The following is a 21,741-nucleotide window of genomic DNA, read 5'->3' on the forward strand; positions in this document are numbered from 1 at the left end:
CCATGCGAAATCTCCCCAAGGTCTGCTATCGACTGCTATCAGCTTGGGATCGCCTTCGAAGCCAATTGCGTGTTCCGTTTCAAACGCGGCACATGGCGTCACCCAATGGCTTCAGAGCTTACATCGGGTGCCTTGTTGCCATTGGACGAATTCGCTCAAGGGCGTTCAGGTTCGCCCCAACAGCACCATCTCTGGCAGGTGGTGTGTGCTTTAAAATCAAGCTGTAGGCTAATGGTTAGGAGGACGATAGATATATAGGCTGTTTGCAGGCAAATCAACACGCATTTGGTAAATATTCTGTTGTTTTTGGTTGATCGTTTTGCGTTTTTGTGCCATTTTTACACAGCTGGATAATCGCAATCAGGGGAGATGAATGTGCGTCGGGATTCCCTGCCTCTGAGCCAGACCCTTCATGTTTCACGGTGTGTGCGGGTCCGATAGGCTATGTGGTGAATTAGACAACTGGTTCTTTATGCAGCTTTGGGGGGAAAAGACGGTAGTTTCTTGAGCACAGCTTGAGTCCGAATGAAAAACCTCACAGCCACGTTAGAAACGGTCTCTCGTCCCGGAGCTCTCTCACTTCATCTACCGGCGTTGCAACATCGGATGGTTGGTGACATTTTTGGTAGTGGTGGTCCTGCCCTTTGTTTTGATTTGGGGGTACATGCTAGGCGGATCTGTAACACAATGAAGCGCATATGAACGGACTTTTTTTTTTACACACAAAATGAGGAAGCGTTTTTATAAAGACAAAGAAAATGTTAAGGCCTCGTCGTTTGTGGGCCAGGATATGTTTGAAATGAGGAGGAAAGAAAAAGCAGCATGCGAATCATTGGACTAGAATGACATCAAACGAGATTAGCGAACCGAAAATCATCATCATCCTCATCAATGAAGGCGACCTGGGCACGTTTTGAGTTGCTCACAATGAACAGAAACACTTTGCATCACAAAAACGTCTTATTTCCACATTGTTGAAACCCTCGCCGACGACTTTTGCAAGATTTACACATTTTCTCGCCTTTATCGCCATCGTTTGTCTTTTTTGTGATTCCACTATTTCTTTGACTGCATTTGATTTTTGTGATCCGGACACAGTCCTGGGACCCTGACTGTTCAATGGAAGTATGTTATCAGCTGCCGGTTTTGCCTCTGGACAGGCCGGTTCCCAAGCATGTCCTCAGCCGGAGGGGAGCCATTAGTTTCAGCTCCAGCTCTTCTCTGTTTGGAGCCCCAGACCCGAGACAGCTGTCACAGGTAAAACCCCCAAAGCACTTTAGTTTTTTTGTGGTTTTTGTTTTGTTGTATTTATGTAGTGGTCATAGTGGCACTGGAATCACACCGGCCTGCTACCTTCAGACGTGAATGACTCGCTGGAATCTTGCAGGTGGTTGTTCTTTCTGAGCTGAACACACACACACACACACACACACACACACACACACACACACACACACACACACACACACACACACCCTCCTCAAACGCTTTAACATTTTGTGCTTGTTCCTTCTTGGTCTACATTGCAGCCAGTACACTGACCGCACCAATCCTAAAGTATCACATTTTCCTTTTACAACAGTTGTCCCAAGAGACCAGCTGCATTTTGCCACAAAGGAACGTGCCACTGTCACTTATGTTAACATCCTTGATCCACAGTCAGAGTCTGAGAGAGTGTGGGCTTAATTCTTAGAATTCCTAATGTGACGTGAGGTTACAACAGGCTACAGAATAATGTGGCCTAATGTAATGTGGGTGATGTTCTGCTTGGTTCACACAAGCCATGCAACACATCTGCCAACTTGTTAACAACTTTTCAACCTGGCATTCCTGTTTTGGATTCAAGAAAAGAGCAACAATGGCTGATCTACAATCTCACAAAGTGACTCAACTGTAAACAAGGCAAGCACTAAGTTAAGGCTGTTGATTGTTTGCCAGCTCCTGGTGGACATTGTATTGTCCAACATAATTTATATATGCCACCCATCTGTCCCTTAATACGGAGAAAGTTCATAACCAGAGTGACATTATAATCCAGTGTGTGTGTGTGTGTGTGTGTGTGTGTGTGTGTGTGTGTGTGTGTGTGTGTGAGAGTGAAAGTGAAAGTGTGTGTGAAAGTGTCCCCTTTGATAAGGCTGTGTCCATTAGCCCTTTGTCCAGTACTGTGCTCCACATAACCACCCATGTGTGTCTCCTTTGAAAACACCACAACATCACAGGCAGCTCCCTGAACAATCAAAAGACAGATATATTGCCTACTCCGTCAAAGACCCTCAGTGTGATTGTTCTTGCCTAGCCTTTTGCCCTGCGTATAATTAGCATTTCTTCTGTTGTTGGGATATCTGAACTGGTTGGACAAGCCTTGACCCAACCATCCACCCAGCTCTTTGTCCACAACACCAGCCTCCAACCTCCATCCTATATCTTTCCATCGTCACTCCAGGCTGTATTAAGAAGTCTTATGGAAATAATGTAATGTATGTCACTGATTGATGGATCGAGGACGAGAAGTGGTCTGTACTGGAGTAGTTCAGCATGGCTGACCATTATCTCCAGACCACTCTCAAAAGGACCAACTCCCTTGTGACCCAAAAACTTCTTCTATGCAAGATCATTCTTCTAGGTTGTAGAAACACAAGCAACCACTTACTATTGTGTTTCTTGGTCAGGTGTCACAGTTGCTTCCTTTAATGGTGTGTGTGTGTGTGTGTGTGTGTGTGTGTGTGTGTGCAGTCATCGTGATCCATTGTTGTGGAAAAATGGCTCATATGCAACAAGCAAAGCTTTGTATTGTTGAGTGGTGAATGCATTGAATACCATTTTTTGGAGGAATAATGAATTTGAGGCTTGCACAATTCAGGGCAACAAATCAAAACACCTTTTTTAGAAATTGCACAAAGAGACAGTCAGGGATGAAATCAAATTATTCACATAACTATTTGACATTTTATTCTTTATCAGTGTTAATACAGCCTATGAAAACACACTTAGCTTGGCACAGTCACTCAGCCTTTGTCATAGAGCAGCTGTACTTCTAAATATTGTGTCTTCGGTCCCTATGTATGACCATAAGGGTGCATTTGTCCTCCTTGGCTGCCGTGTTGTTGTGTGTGTGTGGTTCCAGAGGCCTGTTGTTTGTGGAAGCAGAGCCGGACTAGCATTGCAGAAAGAGGCAGTTAGGCATGTGCTTGGTCTCTTGGGGCAGTGGTTTGGCCCGCTGCCACACTCACAGATGGCCAGAGTTTCTGTCAGTTTCTTTCTCTGCCTATCTTGTTTTCTCTGTCTGTCTGTCTGTCTGTCTGTCTGTGTCTCTCTCTCTCTCTCTCTCTCTGTGCTAACTCCCTCTCTTCCCCTCTGTCTGTCTGTCTCTCTCTCTCTGTGCTAACTCCCTCTCTTCCCCTCTCAGATAAAGACATTTCCTCTTGTAAACACAGGACGAGCAAGCAGAGCTGAGGAGACGAACTCTCAGAAGAAGAATGTGTCATTCTGTACTCCTGGAATGCATGTGATTGGGTGTAAATATGCTGCTGAAGAGGCGTCGCAAACAGCAATAGCATGAAATGGGCCTAAATGGCTTCTTTTAGGCACAGACTGTGCCTCTACTCTACTGTTGTTATTTCCATGCATGTTTGCCGCCTGTTGATTAGTTCCTTTAAGGGGACTTGAAGATTATTTTTTTGCCCCAACTATGTTCAGGTTCCCAGTCCCACTGGAGTGAATGTAAACATTCCTTTCTCTTATGCCTGAGTAGTGAGACAGATTAGATCCCCATGAAAAGATACGGTATGCCGCTGTAGGGCAAAAAAATGAATCATGTGTTTCACATCACATACATCACATCACAAACATGTGCAAATGCACAGCTCAGACGTCACATAGGTACTGTAGCTTAACTTGGCATTATGCATTCCACATTTATCTCACTGGTTATAGCTCATGACGGGGTTGGTCTGAGAGATGATATAGGTCTCGGTGCCCCAAACTTATGCCTGGGTTTTACCCTTGATTTGAATAAAACACATCCAACATGCACTGCATTTTATGACCTGATAAGGCCTAGTTAGTAATTGACCATTGTCTTTTTTTATTTGTCCAAATTATTGAGCTACAAAAATCAATAAACAGATGCGAGATATTGAGGCCAGTCAGTCACATGGCAGGTTGCAACAACAAGTGAGATCTGAACATCATGTATCTTCATGTGGGACAAACATGCTGCTCTGGGTCTGGGATCAACTAATCTTTTAGATCATTGTCCATAAGACGGCCCAGAGAACCCGCCTGGCCACTGTTCTTGCTCAGCCCACTCGAGTGGTCACATACAGGCCTAAAATACGCAAAGCACCCGATAGTAATGCTTGTGTCATCTGCACTGGATGGGCGTTTCTGGGAAGGGTACGATAAGGGAATACTGTACATTACAGCACTTCTTTTTGAGGGAGTCAGTCTGTTGATCTTGACAGAACTGATAAGATTTTTGTTTTTCTTCATGCGGTGCCATCGGATTGACGTGGTTTCAGGATGTGGTAAGAATGCTGAAGGAGCTGTTCAGACTCCGAGACGAGTGTTTCACAACCTTTCACTAAAAACTTTTAACCCTCACAGCGCCACTTCTAAGTTCCATGTGAGATTGCCTCCAATGACCATCAACGAATGGCAGCAAATTGCTGTGTTTATTTTGAATAGTGTGATTTGAATAGTGTGTTCTTCAGTTAATAAACATGATTTAACCCTACTAGGCTCTCTTTAGTTAAAAAGTATTCTCTCCCTATATATTTTTCTCTCTGTTTCTCAAGGGGCCCCCTTATCACATGACTATTTTGTTTCTGTGCTGCAGTGTTGAGACAAATCGGGCGTGAGAATGTGGCTCGACACATCATCACTCCTGACATGGTGGCCCTGACACCATGTCAGGGCCAACTGCTCTACTGTATCTGAATTTTATTCATATTCACTGTTGTTGGCTATAGGCAGAAGGGCTGAAACCGGACAAGGAATGAGAATGCATTAGACTGCCTGTCCTATTAACCCAATATTGTCCCTGGTGAATTAATTGGTCAACATAACTATTTATGCAGTGCACATATTTGTGCATATTTATTTATCATGTTAATTAAGTGGAGTTCTTTTTAAATAACTATAAAAAAATATTGTTGCCCCAAGGCACACTAGCAGTGTTTTTGTTTTTCGCTTTTATTACATTTTCAAATCAATACTGATGAAATCCCTCAGAAGTTATTAAGGTTTGGATATAGAAAGGTTAAGCTGACCCAGAGAAGTAATTATAATCCAGCAATGACGTCTGAAATGATGAAATGCCATTGATTGCAGGGGAAGACGACCCTGCGAGAACATGAAGCATATCCCTCCCCATCCCCCACCCCTTGGCTCTGCTAGTCTCTTTTAGAGCGCTGCTAAAAATCTCATTTTATACAAGGCTACCCTTTTTAAAGTGCACTGTGTAAAAAAAGCTTTAAATTAGTTTATGACTCCTCACAGCTGCTAGTAAAGAAAGCACTGGTTGCAGAGGTTACTCCATGTACAAGTGGACTACACTTTTCTGTGGTTAGCCAGCCAGCCACCTTTTGTAGCTTCACAAACACGGCCACCCCCCTCTCTAGCTCCCTCACACTCTCTGCTCAGCAGGGCTATTCTCTCCCAGCCCCCATGCCTCCTTGGATGCTCACTGGAGATGGAGTGTGTTGTAGAGGAGAGTGTTCTTATAAAACACTGTTGGCAGCATGTAGACTCAATGTGTGGCTTTGAGTAAGCAGTGGCGGCTGACACACACACACATACTCTCTCAAAACCTGTGCTGTAAAGTCTGTTTATAGCTTGGCACTCATTCACTGGAATGAGCCGTCACACACGGCATACCTCTGCATGTGGTCATAATTCAGAAGGAAGCTTTCGGTTTGTGTAGCTGTGCTGAGTCCAGTTGCTTTTATCTCACGATTCTTAAAATTTGGAGTGCTTGTACATGCACATTCTGTTTGTATGCTCTCCTGGTTCTGACATGTCAAGAGTTTATGGGAATACTACTGCTGGCTTGGTGGTTTCCTTCTTTGTCTATGTGATACATCCTCAAATACAACCCTGTTTTTATGACATACGACATGAGGAAGTGAGGGTTTATCGCTGTGGCTAAAACAGGGAAGTGTGTTAGCACTACACTGTGCATCAGACGTTTAACCACCACTGGAAAGGTCTTAAGGCACACATTACCAGCTCAGGCGATGACATGAGAACATGTTTGCAGTAGTCAGTCACTAAGCTACTTTTCTGCTAAATTTCAAATGACATATTTGTGATTTAGCCATGGACACACAGCGTTGTGCTGCTTCAACCTGCTTGTGCTTGCATTATGCACAGATCACAATAATATCTGGACACACCTTTTATTTGTTCATGGGCTATTTGCTTATTCCAAACAGATTACCTCAGTACATGATACTGAACTACTGCAATGCCACTTCTGGCTATTTTGAAGGATTAGCTAGAAAATGCAAAATATTCAGGCCCTGGAGTGACAGGTTCTGACATGACGTGACCCCCTGACCTGAGAAACATGAGCCCTCAGATTCTACATAGAGATCATTAGCTGAGACCGCAGTTACGCAGGAACTAACATACAGAGTGGCTTTATTTACCCTTTCAGCTGTAGCTGCCTGGGGATACTCCATTCCAGTTATGTGAAATGGGCTGATGTCTATGTAAATGTGCGCGCACACATTTACATATTCACTCACAGAGTCACAGGCAATATAATGCTATATCATGCTAGCTGCTAACAGGTCTTCGTTCTCATGGTGTCTGTGTTGGGGGTTGTGTGGGTCAACCAGGGTTGTGTCCTTCATAGAACAGAGGTTAATCTGACTGGTAACTGCTGCTGAGAGATGCTTTCAGCAACTAGAGGCACTCACAAACATTCTTAAGTGTGTGTGTGTGTGTGTGTGTGTGTGTGTGTGTGTGTGTGTGTGTGTGTGTGTGTGTGTGTGTGTGTGTGTGTGTGTGTGTGTGTGTGTGTGTGTGTGTGTGTGTGTGTGTGTGTGTGTGTGTGTGTGTGTGTGTGTGTGTGTGTGTGCTGTGACCAAAATAGTTGCTGATGAATTAATGTTGTCCTTACTGATACAAATGATGTTTTATGAAGTATTGGGAAGAGTATGACCTTTAAAAAACACATGGACAAATTTCCCATATCCTTTGTGTGTTTGTGCACGTAATTAAACAAGCCAAAAAAAAAAGAATCTAGCAATTATTTATTGATTATTTCATTAGACAAAAATGGAGAATAGTACAAGTACAGTCAATACAATTGAAACAGTTAAACACCCTGCCTAAAAGGAACATCCCAAATAAGAACTTTCGAGGAATTGAGTGCTCATTGACTAAAATGAGTAACCTGGACAGTGATCTGTGTGCAGGTTACATTATAGGTATAAGTCCTGCCCACAAGTTAAGACAAGTTAAGGTATAAGTCCTGCCCACAAGTTATACACAGTGCATGTCTGCACTGTGTATAATGTCCTGTGAAACATCGACACCCCAAACGGTAATCTTACAGATGGTGCTCATGTTAATGGAAGTTGGACTGTGGGAGGCATGTGTTCTCGTGCGTATCCGTCGGCACTGCGAGGCATGGCAGGGTTGTCATGAAATTGTACTTGACGATTAATATTGTCATGCAAAAAAAAAAGAAAAACTGTTCATTATTTTATCTGTTTTTGGCATTGAACATTGGAATAATATAAATGTACATTCATGTTTGCGCTTTTAGGTTTTGTAAACAGAAATTGCACTTGCCGATGGCAGATATGAAAAAGAGCAAATATACAAAGAAATGTATAATCAAAATAATGTACTATGGCCAAAATAACCCATACTTTATATGGTTATGCTTTCAAAACGGGTGGAAATAGCATCTTGTCACACGTGAACTTGTACATCTGCTATTTCCACAAATATTGAAAATGTGTGAACATTTTTCAACAGCTGAATTGATGCAGAATGATGAATGGAGACAATTCTGACAATTATGCAAAATCTTTGCATAATTGTGTGATATGGCGTGGTCGTGGTGTGGTCCGGGCCATTTCTCAAGGGTAAAATGTGACTTTCCCCTCCTTTTGCACTGCTGATGTGACTTTGACAAAGTGCTTGCAGCACCCCCTCCTTCACACCAGCTCTCGAGGGAGCACATGCCAGTGTGTCTACTCCGGTGCCAATTGGGTACTGGCCCCTCTCCAGCATATTTTTGTTTGCAGCAAGTTGTGGCCAGAAGGAGTGTTGGGGCATGCATTGGACAAGGCTGGTGACTCCCATAGTGCCAGCATTGTACAGTGCCCACATATGTTGCACCCAGTAGCCCCACACACACACACACACACACACACACACACACACACACACACACACACACACACACACACACACACACACACACACACACACACACACACACACACACACACACACACACTATATATGTATATTACTCACACTAACCACCAGTGCTGTGTGTAAACACAGAGGTCTGTTGACACTAAAATACAGCTTTGCAGATTACCCACCATGAGTCAAGCTGTTTGCAAGCCAGTAAAATATTAGCTTTGGATTGGGAGCTGTCATGTGGGCTTTTGAGGAGAGTCGGGGTCAATAAGTATGCATAGTATACAGTATGTGCGTGCGCGTCGAGGGGGGCATGCTGTACACTAATCCTTATACTACAGTTTAATAAGGTGGTGAGGTGTGCCAGCGCCTTTGTGTTTGTGTTTAACACATGTCTCTGCATGTACTGCTGACAGAGGTCATTAAATGGTAACCGAATCAAGACTCATATCAGCTCTGTTTACCCTCCATAGCATCAGACCATAACATTACCCTGACTCAATTTCAGTCAAATTTGCACAAATCGGGTAAGAGCAGATATTCATCCCACGTAGGGGGTTTGTGGGAGGAAGAAGGCTTAGGAGTCTATTGTTTTTCTTCAGTGAGATGCGAAGAGAGCCCGAGGGGATGGACAAGAAATGGAGGAAACAATTATGGAAGAGAAGAAGAGCGCAAGGGAATACTAATGAATAAAAATTGTGCATGCAAATATGCTCAACCCATTGACGTCATGACTTGTGCTGTGTGCCATCTGGGGACACCTGGCCAGCTAACAGAGCTGCAGCAGCTCACAGCCGAAGACGGTGAAGCAGCCAGGCTGCTGAACCTGCCAGCCAAGTAGCTAGCTGGCTAGTCAGTCGGTCATTTGATCAGTTATTCAGGTGGCTAGAGTAGCCAGTAGCCAGTCATTTATCCAGCCAGATAGCGGGCCTGCCACCTGGTCTTCAGTGAGCCTAACAATATCCATAGATTACTTGGTAAGCAAGACAGTCACTCAGCAAGCATACTAAACAGCCAGCCAATCACAGATGAGCCAACCAACCAGTTACTCTAGCTGACTGAATATACCAATGTATACCATTGTATTGTATTGCTTTGGCAATGTAAACGTATGTTTTCTCAGGCCAATAAAGCCCATTGAATGGTGACTGACTGCTGCACTTACTGTACATCCTGCTGACGGCATGTAGCTGGGTCCTTATTTGACTTAAGACATGTATAAATAAAAGTATCTATGTGCCATGCATCATGTAAGGAACACGCATGCTGAGGTGCCACCAGAAGGTGACATGTTAATTAACACATCTGGTGCCAACCCCGAGTTTCCCGAGTTTGAAAAGGTACTACCGCTGTGCCAACCCCGAGTTTCCCGAGTTTGGGCCGTTTTCGATTTTTTTTTTTTTTTTTTTTTTTTTTTCCAAAAGTGTTTTTTGGACCTCCAGAAATGTATTAGGCATGATCGCGATCGCGAAATTGCATGTTTAACCCCCATACCAACCCATTCTTTCAAACATGGCAGCCATGTTTGTTTACATCTGAAGAAAACATAATGGCTGATAAATCATGAATGCCTGAACGGATTTCCAAGCGGATTTTTTTGTTTGAAAGCTGTGAACAGTGTGCACACACGTGGTGCATCATCTAGGCATGGGCGTGCACTTTTTACACAATTGCGCAATTACATGGAAGTCTATGGTAACCATGGCAACGTGGGACATTGAAGAGAAGAAATCATAGCAACATAAGTGTTAATTATGCTGTCATGCTCTCACTCAGACCTGGCAAGAGTCATTGAGTCAAGAATCATGAAGGTATTGTTTGTCACGCAAGACAAAAGGGGTGGGAAAAAAAAGGAAAAGGGTCCACTTTTACACTTTTAAAACTAGCTGTTAAATAAATAATGTATCGGCTTGCATTACACTGCACTTTCAGCAAGGTAAAATAGATTGTTCTCCTAGACATACTGAACTTGAGCAATGTTTACCACTCCTACACAAAGGGTTGACGTCAGTGTTGAAGACACATTTGGGGGTACTACTGTATCTGCAGAGGAAAACCAAGTAAACCCAGTACAGTGGAGTAGAGCTGAGCTGAATCCGTGTAATGTAAAAGCGGCATTATGAGGGCAATTCTGGCCTGAGTTAAAGCTGTCCCTCTTAAGCTGAGGGAGGTTTTTCCAGTTATGTGACCTTAAGCTCTGTGAGTATAGGGATTGATGCTGTGTCCACATTTACCTCACGGTTAAAGTATGAAAATCATCTCTATCTCTCGCTCTCTCACACATGCACTTATATTCACACTCTCACTTGCTCACTCAGCATACCTGGTGCGTGTCAGTGTGCCAGTGATGTATTCTGGTAATCACTCAGCAACTTTGCTCTCTCAGCTTTAAAGTTAACGGGTTGGGCTGTGTTGGGTTGGGGGCTTGCTATCACACTGTGAAAATGAGGTGTGATGAGCCTTCTCTCTGCTTTTCACTAAAGTCTCTTTCTGTTTCTTAAACCCCATCTTCTCCTCGTGGGACCTGGGCACTAACACAAACCTTGCTGTAACTCTTGAACGTGCTAAATAAATATGCCATCATGCTGGATTTACACATTTCAAGAAAGACCTGTAGTCCTTGGTGCAATTAAATGTTTTTCCGTGTGTGTCGGTAATCTCTACTAACTGTGTGTGTAAACATGTGTTTCTCACATGACTGATAGCAGTTGTGTGTGTGTGTCTGTCTGTGTGTGTTGTGTGTGTGTCTATCTGCCAGATATGGTGTTGAAACATGTTTATCAGTAACGGTTCTACAGAACACACACACACACACACACACACACACACACACACACACACACACACACACACACACACACACACACACACACACACCCCAACAGTTTTTTACACACCCTCTCCTTATCAGGCACTGCATATTCCCTGACTGAACATTGAGTCTTTTGTCTTTTAGACCAGTATTTAAAATAGCCCTTATCGTATCACTTTGACAGAGTTTGCTGGTTCCCTGGAGCTGGAGGGCAGGGGTTTGTCCTTGTTTATTTTGGGCACAACACTTGCATATCAGGTGGATCATATTGTGCTGTATATCAAATCCGTCCAATGGATCTTTGACATAAGATGAGACGTTTATTGATCCCGCTTGGGAAATGATGTTGTGTAGAGATAAGTTGGTCTCTAAATCATGGGTCTTCATCAGAGGGTCCGTGACCCCTAGGGGGTCCTCAGGGTTACTACAGGGGGTCCTCCAACTCTTTGAGTGATGGAAACCTTTTTTTTCTCCTTTTTTATAATAACCACTTGAACCCTAGCGTCCATATTGTGAGAACTTTGGCCAAAAATAGCAGATCTACAAGCTCACAACGCCTCGCAGCTTGTAGATCGGCTATTTTCGGTTAAGAGCTTTGGTGTAGATGGAGAAAATACAGAGTGAAAGGTCAAGTTAAGTATTGACGGTTCAAGTGGTTAAATATCTGAAAACACAAATTGACATGAATCCAAAATACACTGATGATTGTGCTGTCAAACAATGAAACTACCGGTATATGGAACCTATGATAAGGTTGTGGGGGTCCCTGCTTCATCTCTCTCTCAATTAAGGGGTACGTTGAAGACCCCTGATCTAAATGCTTTGTTCAACTTTAGACTGAGGACTGTCCCAGCTTTCATTGTCCTCAGTCTCTAGTTTTTAGCAATGTCCTAGCTTTCATTGCTAAAAGAATGTAGAAGAATGTACATTAATGTGTGTGTAATGTATGTGTGATTTTTGTTTTTGTGTCTGCACAGAGACGAGGGGCCATCTCCTATGACAGCTCAGACCAGACAGCCCTGTACATTCGCATGCTAGGTAAGTACTTCCCCCTGTCAACACACACACACACACACACACACACACACACACACACACACACACACACACACACACACACTTGCTGTCACTCTCACTATTGTTGCCATAGTGTCATTGTTGGCTCCGAGATGACGTCTTGCTGTGTTATGTCCCGGCTGAGGGTGGGACCTGCGAAAGTAATTAGTAGTTTCAACAGAATGGGAAAAGCTATGAAAAAAAAAGAATTAAACCGTATTTTTATTGCAAGCATGCAGAATTTAACATGAATTTGTGCGTATGCGTGTCATGTGCACGCGCACACCACCATGATAACATTTGGTTCATGCTGGCAAAACGGTTCCAAAGGTTGTTTCGACCCATCAATACATTTTTCCATTTCCATTCTTTTGAAATTAGACCTCTGTAGGATACCAGGACTACCTTTACATTTTTGATACGTGTTCATAAATGTAAATCATAAAACGGTAAGAATTTGACATTTTCGCCGGTTCCGCCCTCAGCGGGAACGTAACACAGCTGGACCTCATCCCAGAGCCACAGCGGAGGGGGAGGTCAGAAACGGGGCTAGTTATTGTCCTTGTTCAATTACACAATGTCTTAAACGTCAGCGAAATAGGATGAGTGCTAGCTGGATATGGAAATATGTAGAGAACATGAAGGTGGGGCATGTCTGGGGTTTTGTTCATCCCTGGCCTTTTGATAATCTCTCAATAACAAAAGGCTTAAGTTGTGTCTGCGTCTCCAGTGTTAAGCATTTCTTTGAATTTTGATCAGATTTAATAAGGGGCTAGATTTGATTTGGAGCTCGATGAGGTTCAGAGGAGCAGACTGGAGGCTTGTGGAATGTCTGTGCGCATTCTCGTGTGTGCGTGCGTGCGTGCGTGCGTGCGTGTGTGTGTTTATGCACGTGTATGGTTTGTTTGTGTGTTTTCCTGTGTCTCTGCTGGCTGATGGCTCTGCTGAGCGATTAGTCGAATGCATCAAGCTTTACATCCAGATTAGGCTTTGATCTATTGGGAAACAAAGCTTCACCATCAATAAGGTTACTGTAGATAACGGGCGATAAGAGGCAGGATATATTCCCTGCATAGACACCCACATGGACACAGAGCTGAATCTGACCCCTCGTGTAACCCTTTTTATGGCCTGCGGCATTTAGGAGCTTAAACAACTGCACACTGGAGCTTTCACCCAGCATTGCTGCACTTTCACATTTGCAGGGAGCCCATGATTGATTTAGCTCGGCGCATGCCAGTTTGATGCTCGCCAGCTTGATAATATCCATTAGTGACTGCTGCCACGTGCAACCCCCGGGCGCATCAGCAACGGCAAAGCCTATGGAAGGAGCTTTGGCTTTTTAATCATTTTATGGACTGATGGCAGTCTTGTACGTCACTAGAGACAAGCATCTGTCCCTGGACCCTTTTTTTTATTGAATGAATACACACTCGCACACGCACTGTGAGGACGGAAGCATTCCAATGCAATTTGGTGTTTGCAGAAGGTCAGAGGTCGGCCTGTGATTTTAATGCTGTGCAGGGTTCATGGAGTTTGTCACATTGGTAACAACGACCTGACCTATATCCACCGCAGAGTAGCAGCACTCACACATCACTGGGAAAACACAAGCCCTCTGACTCTGAAAAATGTGCACTAATCACAATGATGCACGTGCCCACAGCAGGGCACATGCATATGCAGACATGACAGATGTCAACATGTGTGCATATGCACACAGTTTTAGACACGCACGCGCACACACACACACACACACACACACACACACACACACACACACACACACACACACACACACACACACTGCTTAAGAGTGCATGGTTTTTAAAAATGTACTGTTGATGACTTTTATTGTGTTGAAATGTACCTGACATGTTTGACCTTTTATATTCATATAGTATTAAGAGCTTTAAATCACACCCTCTCAAGATAATAATTAGCATCAGTGTGCGCTTAATTGTAATTCCCAGTTTTTTTTTTATATCTTAGGGGCTTGTGTAGTATTCCAACAACTGTTTGCAAGTAAGTAAAGATGCTGGTCCCGTGCGGCTGGTCACAAAGTCTGCTCCTCTGCCTGACTACTAACAGAGCCACTGGTGGCTCTGATTCACTAATACTGGAGCAGAAAGTCCTCACGTGGCACTGCATGCTCAATTGACTGTATCTCTGTCCACCGGCGTTTGTTTCTGGGAAAGTGTCTTTGTGTCCGTGTATGCGTGTGTATACAATACATACCAGACCAAGGTCGAATAGTATTTATAAGTAAATCCATTTGCTTTTTTTTCTACTAACGGGGGATTACCGCATCAGGACGAATCGCTTGAAGTCGGTTGCAGAAAGGTGTACTCAATGTACTTAAAAATACTTATTTGTGGTAGTCAAAAAATGTCTATGGGTTATTGTTGTTGTGTGTGTGTAGGGTAACCCCGCCCGCCCCTGTGGCACCTAATTACTACACAAAGTATTTACAGATACTAAGCTGGCCCAGGTCTGGTACAGATGCAGTGCTTACACTCAGTGCAGCATGACTTTTGAGGAAGTGTGTGTTGGTTTCCTCTAGGAGATGTGAGAGTGAGAAGCCAAGTTGGATTTGAACCAGAACGAAGGAGCTCCCACCCGTACCTGCGTATCGACTTCCGAACTATTCACAGTGAGTATGAATCACAGGCAATTAGCCGGGCTAACCTGCGCTCCGCCGATGACAAGGGAGATAGCGCCGATAGAATGTGGTTCTACTCAGGGCTCCGCTCCTCTCCAATGACACTGCCAGATGTTTGTGCATAACTCGGTTGTTTCCTACACTGATAAGGTCAAGGTGTGTCTTAGAGTGTAAACCTTGTGCAGGGATTTTATTTCATTTTATTAGAGCTGTTCTAATGGTGTTCACAGCACTTAGGCTAGGCAAACTACTTCCTCAAACATTGACTTGTAAGGTGTGTGTGTGAGTGTTCGTTCACATCCTGAAGCCAAATGTAATCCTTCCTCATGCTGACGTGTTTCCGGGCAGCAGCCATGGTTTATACTGGCAGAAACACGCGTGTGTGTGTGTGTGTGTGTGTGTGTGTGTGTGTGTGTGTGTGTGTGTGTGTGTGTGTGTGTGTGTGTGTGTGTGTGTGTGTGTGTGTGTGTGTGTGTGTGTGTGTGTGTGTGTGTGTGTGTGTGTGTGTGTGTGTGTGTGTGTGTGTGTGTGTGTGTGTGTGTGTGTGTGTGTGTGTGTGTGTGTACTGTCCACTGACAAAGCAATGACTGGTGTGTGTTCCCAGACGGGAGGCTTAAGAGTGGGGCGGCTGTGTCAGCAGCGAGTGTGTTTGTATATCGCTGTGATTGTGTCTGAGCCCCTGCAAAGTCTGTGTGGCCACATCAGTTCTCAGCTCCATGAGTTCATGAAATAGAATTCCATGAGCGATATGTCATTAGTGCAAAGTCTGTGTGGCCACATCAGTTCTCAGCTCCATGAGTTCATGAAATAGAATTCCATGAGCGATATGTCATTAGTTCATTCCAGTCACATTTTACTCATTGTTTATTTCTGTATGTGTGTGTGTCTGTGTGTGTTCACACTTCACAGCACGGTTAGGCTCGGAGTCAAGCTCGACCACGTGTATCTCGGGAGGAAGGATTCACAGGCTGCTCAGCTTCCAGCGGTACCTGCACTCATCCCGTCTACTGCGGGGAACACCCCAGCACATTCCCCTTCACCTCCTTGATGAAGACTATGCTGGACAGGCCAAAGTATGACATACAGTATGTCACTCATAATACCAATGAACGCAAGATTCATGGTTTTGTTAAACCGTCACAAAGGGCATACCTTTACCTATGTGTTTGTTCATGTGATTTCCTACTCTTTGCAGTGCATGCTGGAGAGGGTCAGGTGCTGGACTTTTGACATCTTCCTCTTCGACAGGTTGACAAACGGTAGGCTGCAACCCTAGTCAAAATTCCATCATGTGTTGTACGTACCGTCTACTTCAGATTCCCGAATAAGACGTTTAAGATTCCATAATAAGACTCCTCGGTGGCCGTACATTCGCACAACCTGTTGGACGTTATCCTGATCACTACCATTTTCGGGTTTCTGATCTGGTCGGGAGCGGAAACAGCTTACGTCATGTTGTAGTCATAGATGGACTACACTCTGGCCGTAAAGCTCAAACCGGAACCAGTTTTAACCCAAAATAATTCCCTGCGCTCAAGGGCATAATTTTAGGGCCTACCCAATAAAACCCTTTATGCGGCCTAGTTTTGCTCTTGTGTGTAATGGTTTGTTTGGTAGCTTTTGTAATAGTAACTATTTTGTAATAGTAACTAGTAACTATTTTGTAATAGTAGTTATTTTGTAATAGTAACTATGAACTATTTTGTAATAGTAACTATTAACTATTTTTAATGGTTCGTTTCAACTTGTGGCAACTGATAAGACCTACACTACTCAGCATTTAAATGGGGATTGGGGAAACAAACAGGGGAGACCAAATCAAAGCGATGCCGCTTCCTTTTTCAGATCTTATTTCCGTATAAAACGTATACCAGGCTTTCCCCCGAGGTGGAAAGTCTGGTGATGCGAGGTTAGTTGGACGGCACACATCTTTTGAAGTCTTAAACTTAAGATATTTTATATTGTCCTGTTATCTGACTTGAGATTCTGACATTTGTGCTAATCTCACAAATGTAAAAAAAAAAAAAAAAAAAAAAAAAACATAAAACCCTACGCATTCTTATGACACATTGCTGTAGCTTGTGCTGGATGTTATAATTGGTGACATTTGTGGCACAATCGTTCTTGTCCCTGCTTTGTTTAGAAGCCCCTCAATGTGTGATTCATATTTGGTATGGATCCGATGCTGCATTCCTGAAGTATGGCATTTGTTGCAAAACTACCCCCTCCCTCAAACTATATGACCTACAGTTATGTTGCAAAATGTGAAGCTTAATAGTTTCACCATGAGGCCGATGAAAGATTTGGGGTGGACACACACACCGGGACAAAAACCTCATCTCTGGCCTGGCGGAGATACAAATGTATAAAATAATAATAATAATGTAGTATGGGTATCTCTGTGGTCTACTAGTCTCTTAAGACATGCTGTTGGGTCACACATTTTCAAATGCCTCACCCCACTTCTGTTTCCACTGTAAATCTAATCAGTCAACGCATCTATATATTATAAACAGGGGTGAGATGCCATGGGCTCGCGTGGGCTCAGCGAGCCCACACTTATTTTGCTGCACGCGCGCCTCATAAGTACACACTAATTCACAATAAAAACACTAATTAACAATAAAAACAGCGTGCGCGCATGACGTCATGAATTTAGAGGACCCACACTTCTAAAAATCCATATCATACCACTGATTATAAATATATTTTTGTAAGCGGAAATGACGGAACAGATGACACTGACTGATACTGACTGTTGGCCCCTTCTGCCTTGTGCAGGAAACAGCCTGATCACCCTGACCTTTCACCTGCTGAACCAGTATGGCTTGGTGGAGCTCTTCCAGCTAGACATGGTGAAGCTCTGGAGGTTCCTGGTCATGGTCCAGGAGGACTACCACGGTGACAACCCCTACCACAATGCTGTGCATGCCGCAGACGTCACACAGGCCATGTACTGCTACATGCAGGAGCCCATGGTGAGTGCATAGGAGGGCTCATCATTGCATCCAACGGTGTTATTGGTCATGTTGTGGACTCGAGAATCAGACGGTCAGCTGACTAATCTTTGCAAAGTGCTGGAGATCTAATAAAGTTCCATAGCGGGAAAAACTAACTTTTTAAATTCATGAATCATGTTTGATCTGATTTAAGATTAAGTCTAAATAAAATAAAATATACTGTATGCCAAAAAAAAAGTAGTTGTGAGTATGTGCTTGACATTCTTGTAATCTTGTCTTGTCTCACTTGTAGCTCGCCAAATCCCTGACCTCCTGTGACATTCTACTGGGCCTGTTAGCGGCCGCCACACACGACCTGGACCATCCCGGGGTTAACCAGCCTTTCCTCATCAAGACTGACCACTACCTAGCCACACTGTACAGGGTGAGAACCCGTCGTAGCATGCACTTTATCCATTACCTGTACACAAGCTGTGAAAAACCTCTCTTTGTGAAAGTACATGGTGATCCATTGCATTCCATTTTGCATGAGTCGGGATGTGCACATTTGTCCATAATGCATGTAAATACTTTTATTTTTTATTCTTTTGTATGCAAGAATACCTCAGTTCTGGAGAACCATCACTGGAAGTCTGCTGTGGGCCTGATCAGAGAGACGGGGCTATTTGCGCACTTACCTGCTGAGGACAGGTCAGTCTGACATTGGAGTTGTATTATGTGACTTGGCTCTCAGCTGCACCAGCTGCTAATCCACCTCAGAGTGGTGTGTATGCTGCCTCAGACATTACTCCCAGTAAATGGTCGCAGATTCCAATTTACAATTTAGGCATTTATCAGACGCTTTTAATCCAATGCGACTTAAAATAACTAATAAGCAGGTAATACATAAATATAATATAATCAAGATAATATGTCAGTACATCAACAGCAATACAACAAATGCATAGGAATATCAATCTAGAAAAAGATAACATGGGTAGACCACTTTTCTAAAATACTTTTCTAAAACCTAAAAATGATATCTAGCTTAACTCATACCTCGCGATCCCCGTAGAAACCGTAGATTTCCCGCTGTACCGCGCTGCCATGCCCGTAGAGCCCGTAAAGTTTAATTAGCTTTAATCATTATGAAAGGATTAAAAGTATTAGCGCAGATTTTCGCTGATTCTGGCTCTTTAGGCCCGCCCCCCTAACTGTATCCGGTCATTTCCGGTCTGGACCGGATCCAGCTTTCCGTATCCAGTCTGAGCCTGGGCCATAGTCCCGCCTCCATTGGTTTACTGTGTAACAGAAGTGGAAGCTACTCGGCGATGGAACGCTCGTTTTTCAATCGGATTTTTGCGTTTGGAAACTTTGATCCAGTCTCTACACGCCTGGATTATGATCCCCGCACATATCGTGCGTTTTGTGCGCGAACGTGTCCACGTGTTACCATAGCGCATGCCTGGCTTTTTTTCAATGTTTTTTCATGTAAACACTGGCGGATAAGCAGGAATACAGCGTGGCAACGGATATGTCTTTTTCAATGGGGTTTTTTGTATTCGAAAGCTTGTCACCGAGTCTACACGTCTACTAGATGAGTCGCGCACAGATTGTGCACGATGCGTGCGCGTGCCCACGCTAAAAGGTAAGGACAATTTGGCAGCTGCTTACTACAGCTATGTTTAAAATGGCAGAGAAATTGTTAATACTTTTCTAAAACCTAAAAATGATATCTAGCTTCATCGAGGGAAGGGGAGTGTTACAGTAGTGCTATGGGATTTAGGTGGAGTCTGAAGAGGTGAGTCTTCAGTCCACGGCGGAAGCTAGGGAGTGAGTCTGTAGTTCTAATTGCTACAGGGAGTTTATTCCACAGTTTGGGGGCCAGGATGGCAAATTGTCTAGGACGAGTGGATTTTTGTCCTGGGGTTTTTAGAGAGGGTTCTGTCAGCATTCCCTTGACATCTCTGGCTTAGCACAACATGATCATTCTAATCTGATCGATCTGTTGTGTTGTCTTGACTTGTCAGCCTGAACATGGAGAGGCAGCTGGGCTCCTTAATCTTGGCCACAGACATCAGCAGACAGAACGAGTACCTGTCCAAGTTCCGCACTCACCTGGACCAGGAAGACTTGTGCTTGAGCAATGCCAACCACCGCCACTTTGTCCTTCAGGTCAGTTACCTCGCAATACCAGTGGTGTTAAGTAACTAATTACATTTACTGAAGTACTGTACTTAAGACTTAAGTACACTTTTGAGTTGTTTGTACTTTACTTGAGTAAAGTACAAATAACGTGACACGTTGTGAGCTTATAGATCTGCCATTTTGTACTTTTGGTACTTTAAGTACATTTTGATGCCAACACTTTTGTACTTTTACTCAAGTAACATAATTTGAACACAGGTCTTTTACTTGTAACAGTATATCTACTTTGCCGTATTGATACTTTTACTTGAGTAAAGGAATTGTAGTACTTTTTCCAACACTGCGTAATACCAGCATTATTACATCGCTGCATCTCATGAAACTGTGATGGGTTTTTAATTCACCATTTGGGCTCCAACACCATATAGATGGCGCTGAAGTGTGCAGACATCTGTAATCCGTGCAGACCCTGGGAACTTAGCAAGCGGTGGAGTGAGAAAGTGACAGAGGAGTTCTTCCAACAAGGTTTCATGCCGTCTTCTCTTTTCTGTTGTCTGCTCGTTAACTTCCTTGTTTTATTTATTTATTATAACCGATGTAATATGGATACGTTTTTGAATACTTACTCTATAGGAGACATTGAGAAGAAGCACAGACTTGAAGTCAGCCCACTTTGTGACAGAGAGACCAACACGGTTGGCAAAATTCAAATAGGCAAGTAGCTTTCATATTCCTCTAACAGCAATAACCTTAACCCTTTCAAGTGTTTGTTGACCCTAATGTGCGTCTCCAAAACCTGTGCCAATCTCTTCGTCTGTAGGTTTCATGACGTACGTGGTGGAGCCACTGTTTGCGGAGTGGGCCCGTTTCTCCGACACCCGCTTGTCCCAGACCATGCTGGGCCACCTGGGCCTGAACAAGGCCAGCTGGGACAGCCTGCAGCGGGAACAAAGCCCCGGCTCAGAGGAGGCGGGACCCAGCGCAGCCGAGGCGGGAACCAACTCCAAAGAAATACCTCAGGGAAGCAAACGGTCCTGACAGGGCCTGATAGAGCCTCAGTACACACTGGGGGCTGGGTGGGGCATCTAGGGATACGGGGTATGACCCCTATCCCCCCCAAGTTGCTGCCCCGCCTCATCCTAAGACCTGAATAATTTTGTTGTTGTTGCTTTTGCCTCCCATCTTGACAAACCACTGATTTATTTAATTTATTTAATTTTAAATTCCTATTTTTATGTTGCATAGAGCAATACATAGATACCTCATTTGGCTACTGCTGTAATTGTCTTTTTGTTGCTTTATTTTATTTATTTGTCCACTGTAGTTTTGGCATTAATGATTAAACACCACTATTTTTCCCCTTTTCTTTGGTTAGCTGATGTAAGGGAATAACTGTATCGGAACTGAAGAATACACGGTTTTTTTTAGTGCCAATTGCAAAGATTTGAAGAATGATTTGAATGAGAAGACTTGAGTATTCTGACGCAAGACTCAATTGATGCTGTGTTGCATTTGTAATGAAGATTTTTCCTTGTGTAAAAAGAAATGTGACAAGCCCAGTCCTTTTGCTGCCTCTATGCAGACTGTTAACGCCTCTCCTTGTTCGTTTGTCATTTCTATCCCTGAACTGAATTGGTTGGCTCCACAGTCTGCCTTCTTAAGCACAGATGTGAAGAATTACTTGTATGAACTGTCAAACCCACTGTTTAAGCCATGAGCGGAACTTTTGTCAACCA

The 21,741-nt window shown here is 43.7% G+C and overlaps 1 protein-coding gene across 1 annotated transcript; it reads left to right on the forward strand.

The window, feature by feature from the left end:
* Positions 1-381: 381 nt before the first annotated feature.
* On the forward strand, positions 382-21,425 carry pde7a (phosphodiesterase 7A). Its single transcript, XM_080751558.1, has 12 exons — positions 382-1,257; positions 12,178-12,238; positions 14,820-14,909; positions 15,828-15,991; positions 16,114-16,177; positions 17,700-17,896; positions 18,171-18,302; positions 18,477-18,568; positions 19,888-20,032; positions 20,434-20,530; positions 20,639-20,719; positions 20,826-21,425. The coding sequence occupies exons 1-12, from the start codon at positions 1,120-1,122 to the stop codon at positions 21,041-21,043; spliced, it is 1,479 nt and encodes a 492-aa protein (XP_080607684.1). The 5' UTR covers positions 382-1,119; the 3' UTR covers positions 21,044-21,425.
* Positions 21,426-21,741: the final 316 nt, after the last annotated feature.

This window comes from Nannobrachium achirus, assembly GCF_963921795.1.
Source record: "Nannobrachium achirus genome assembly, chromosome: 21".
NCBI lineage: Eukaryota > Metazoa > Chordata > Actinopteri > Myctophiformes > Myctophidae > Nannobrachium > Nannobrachium achirus.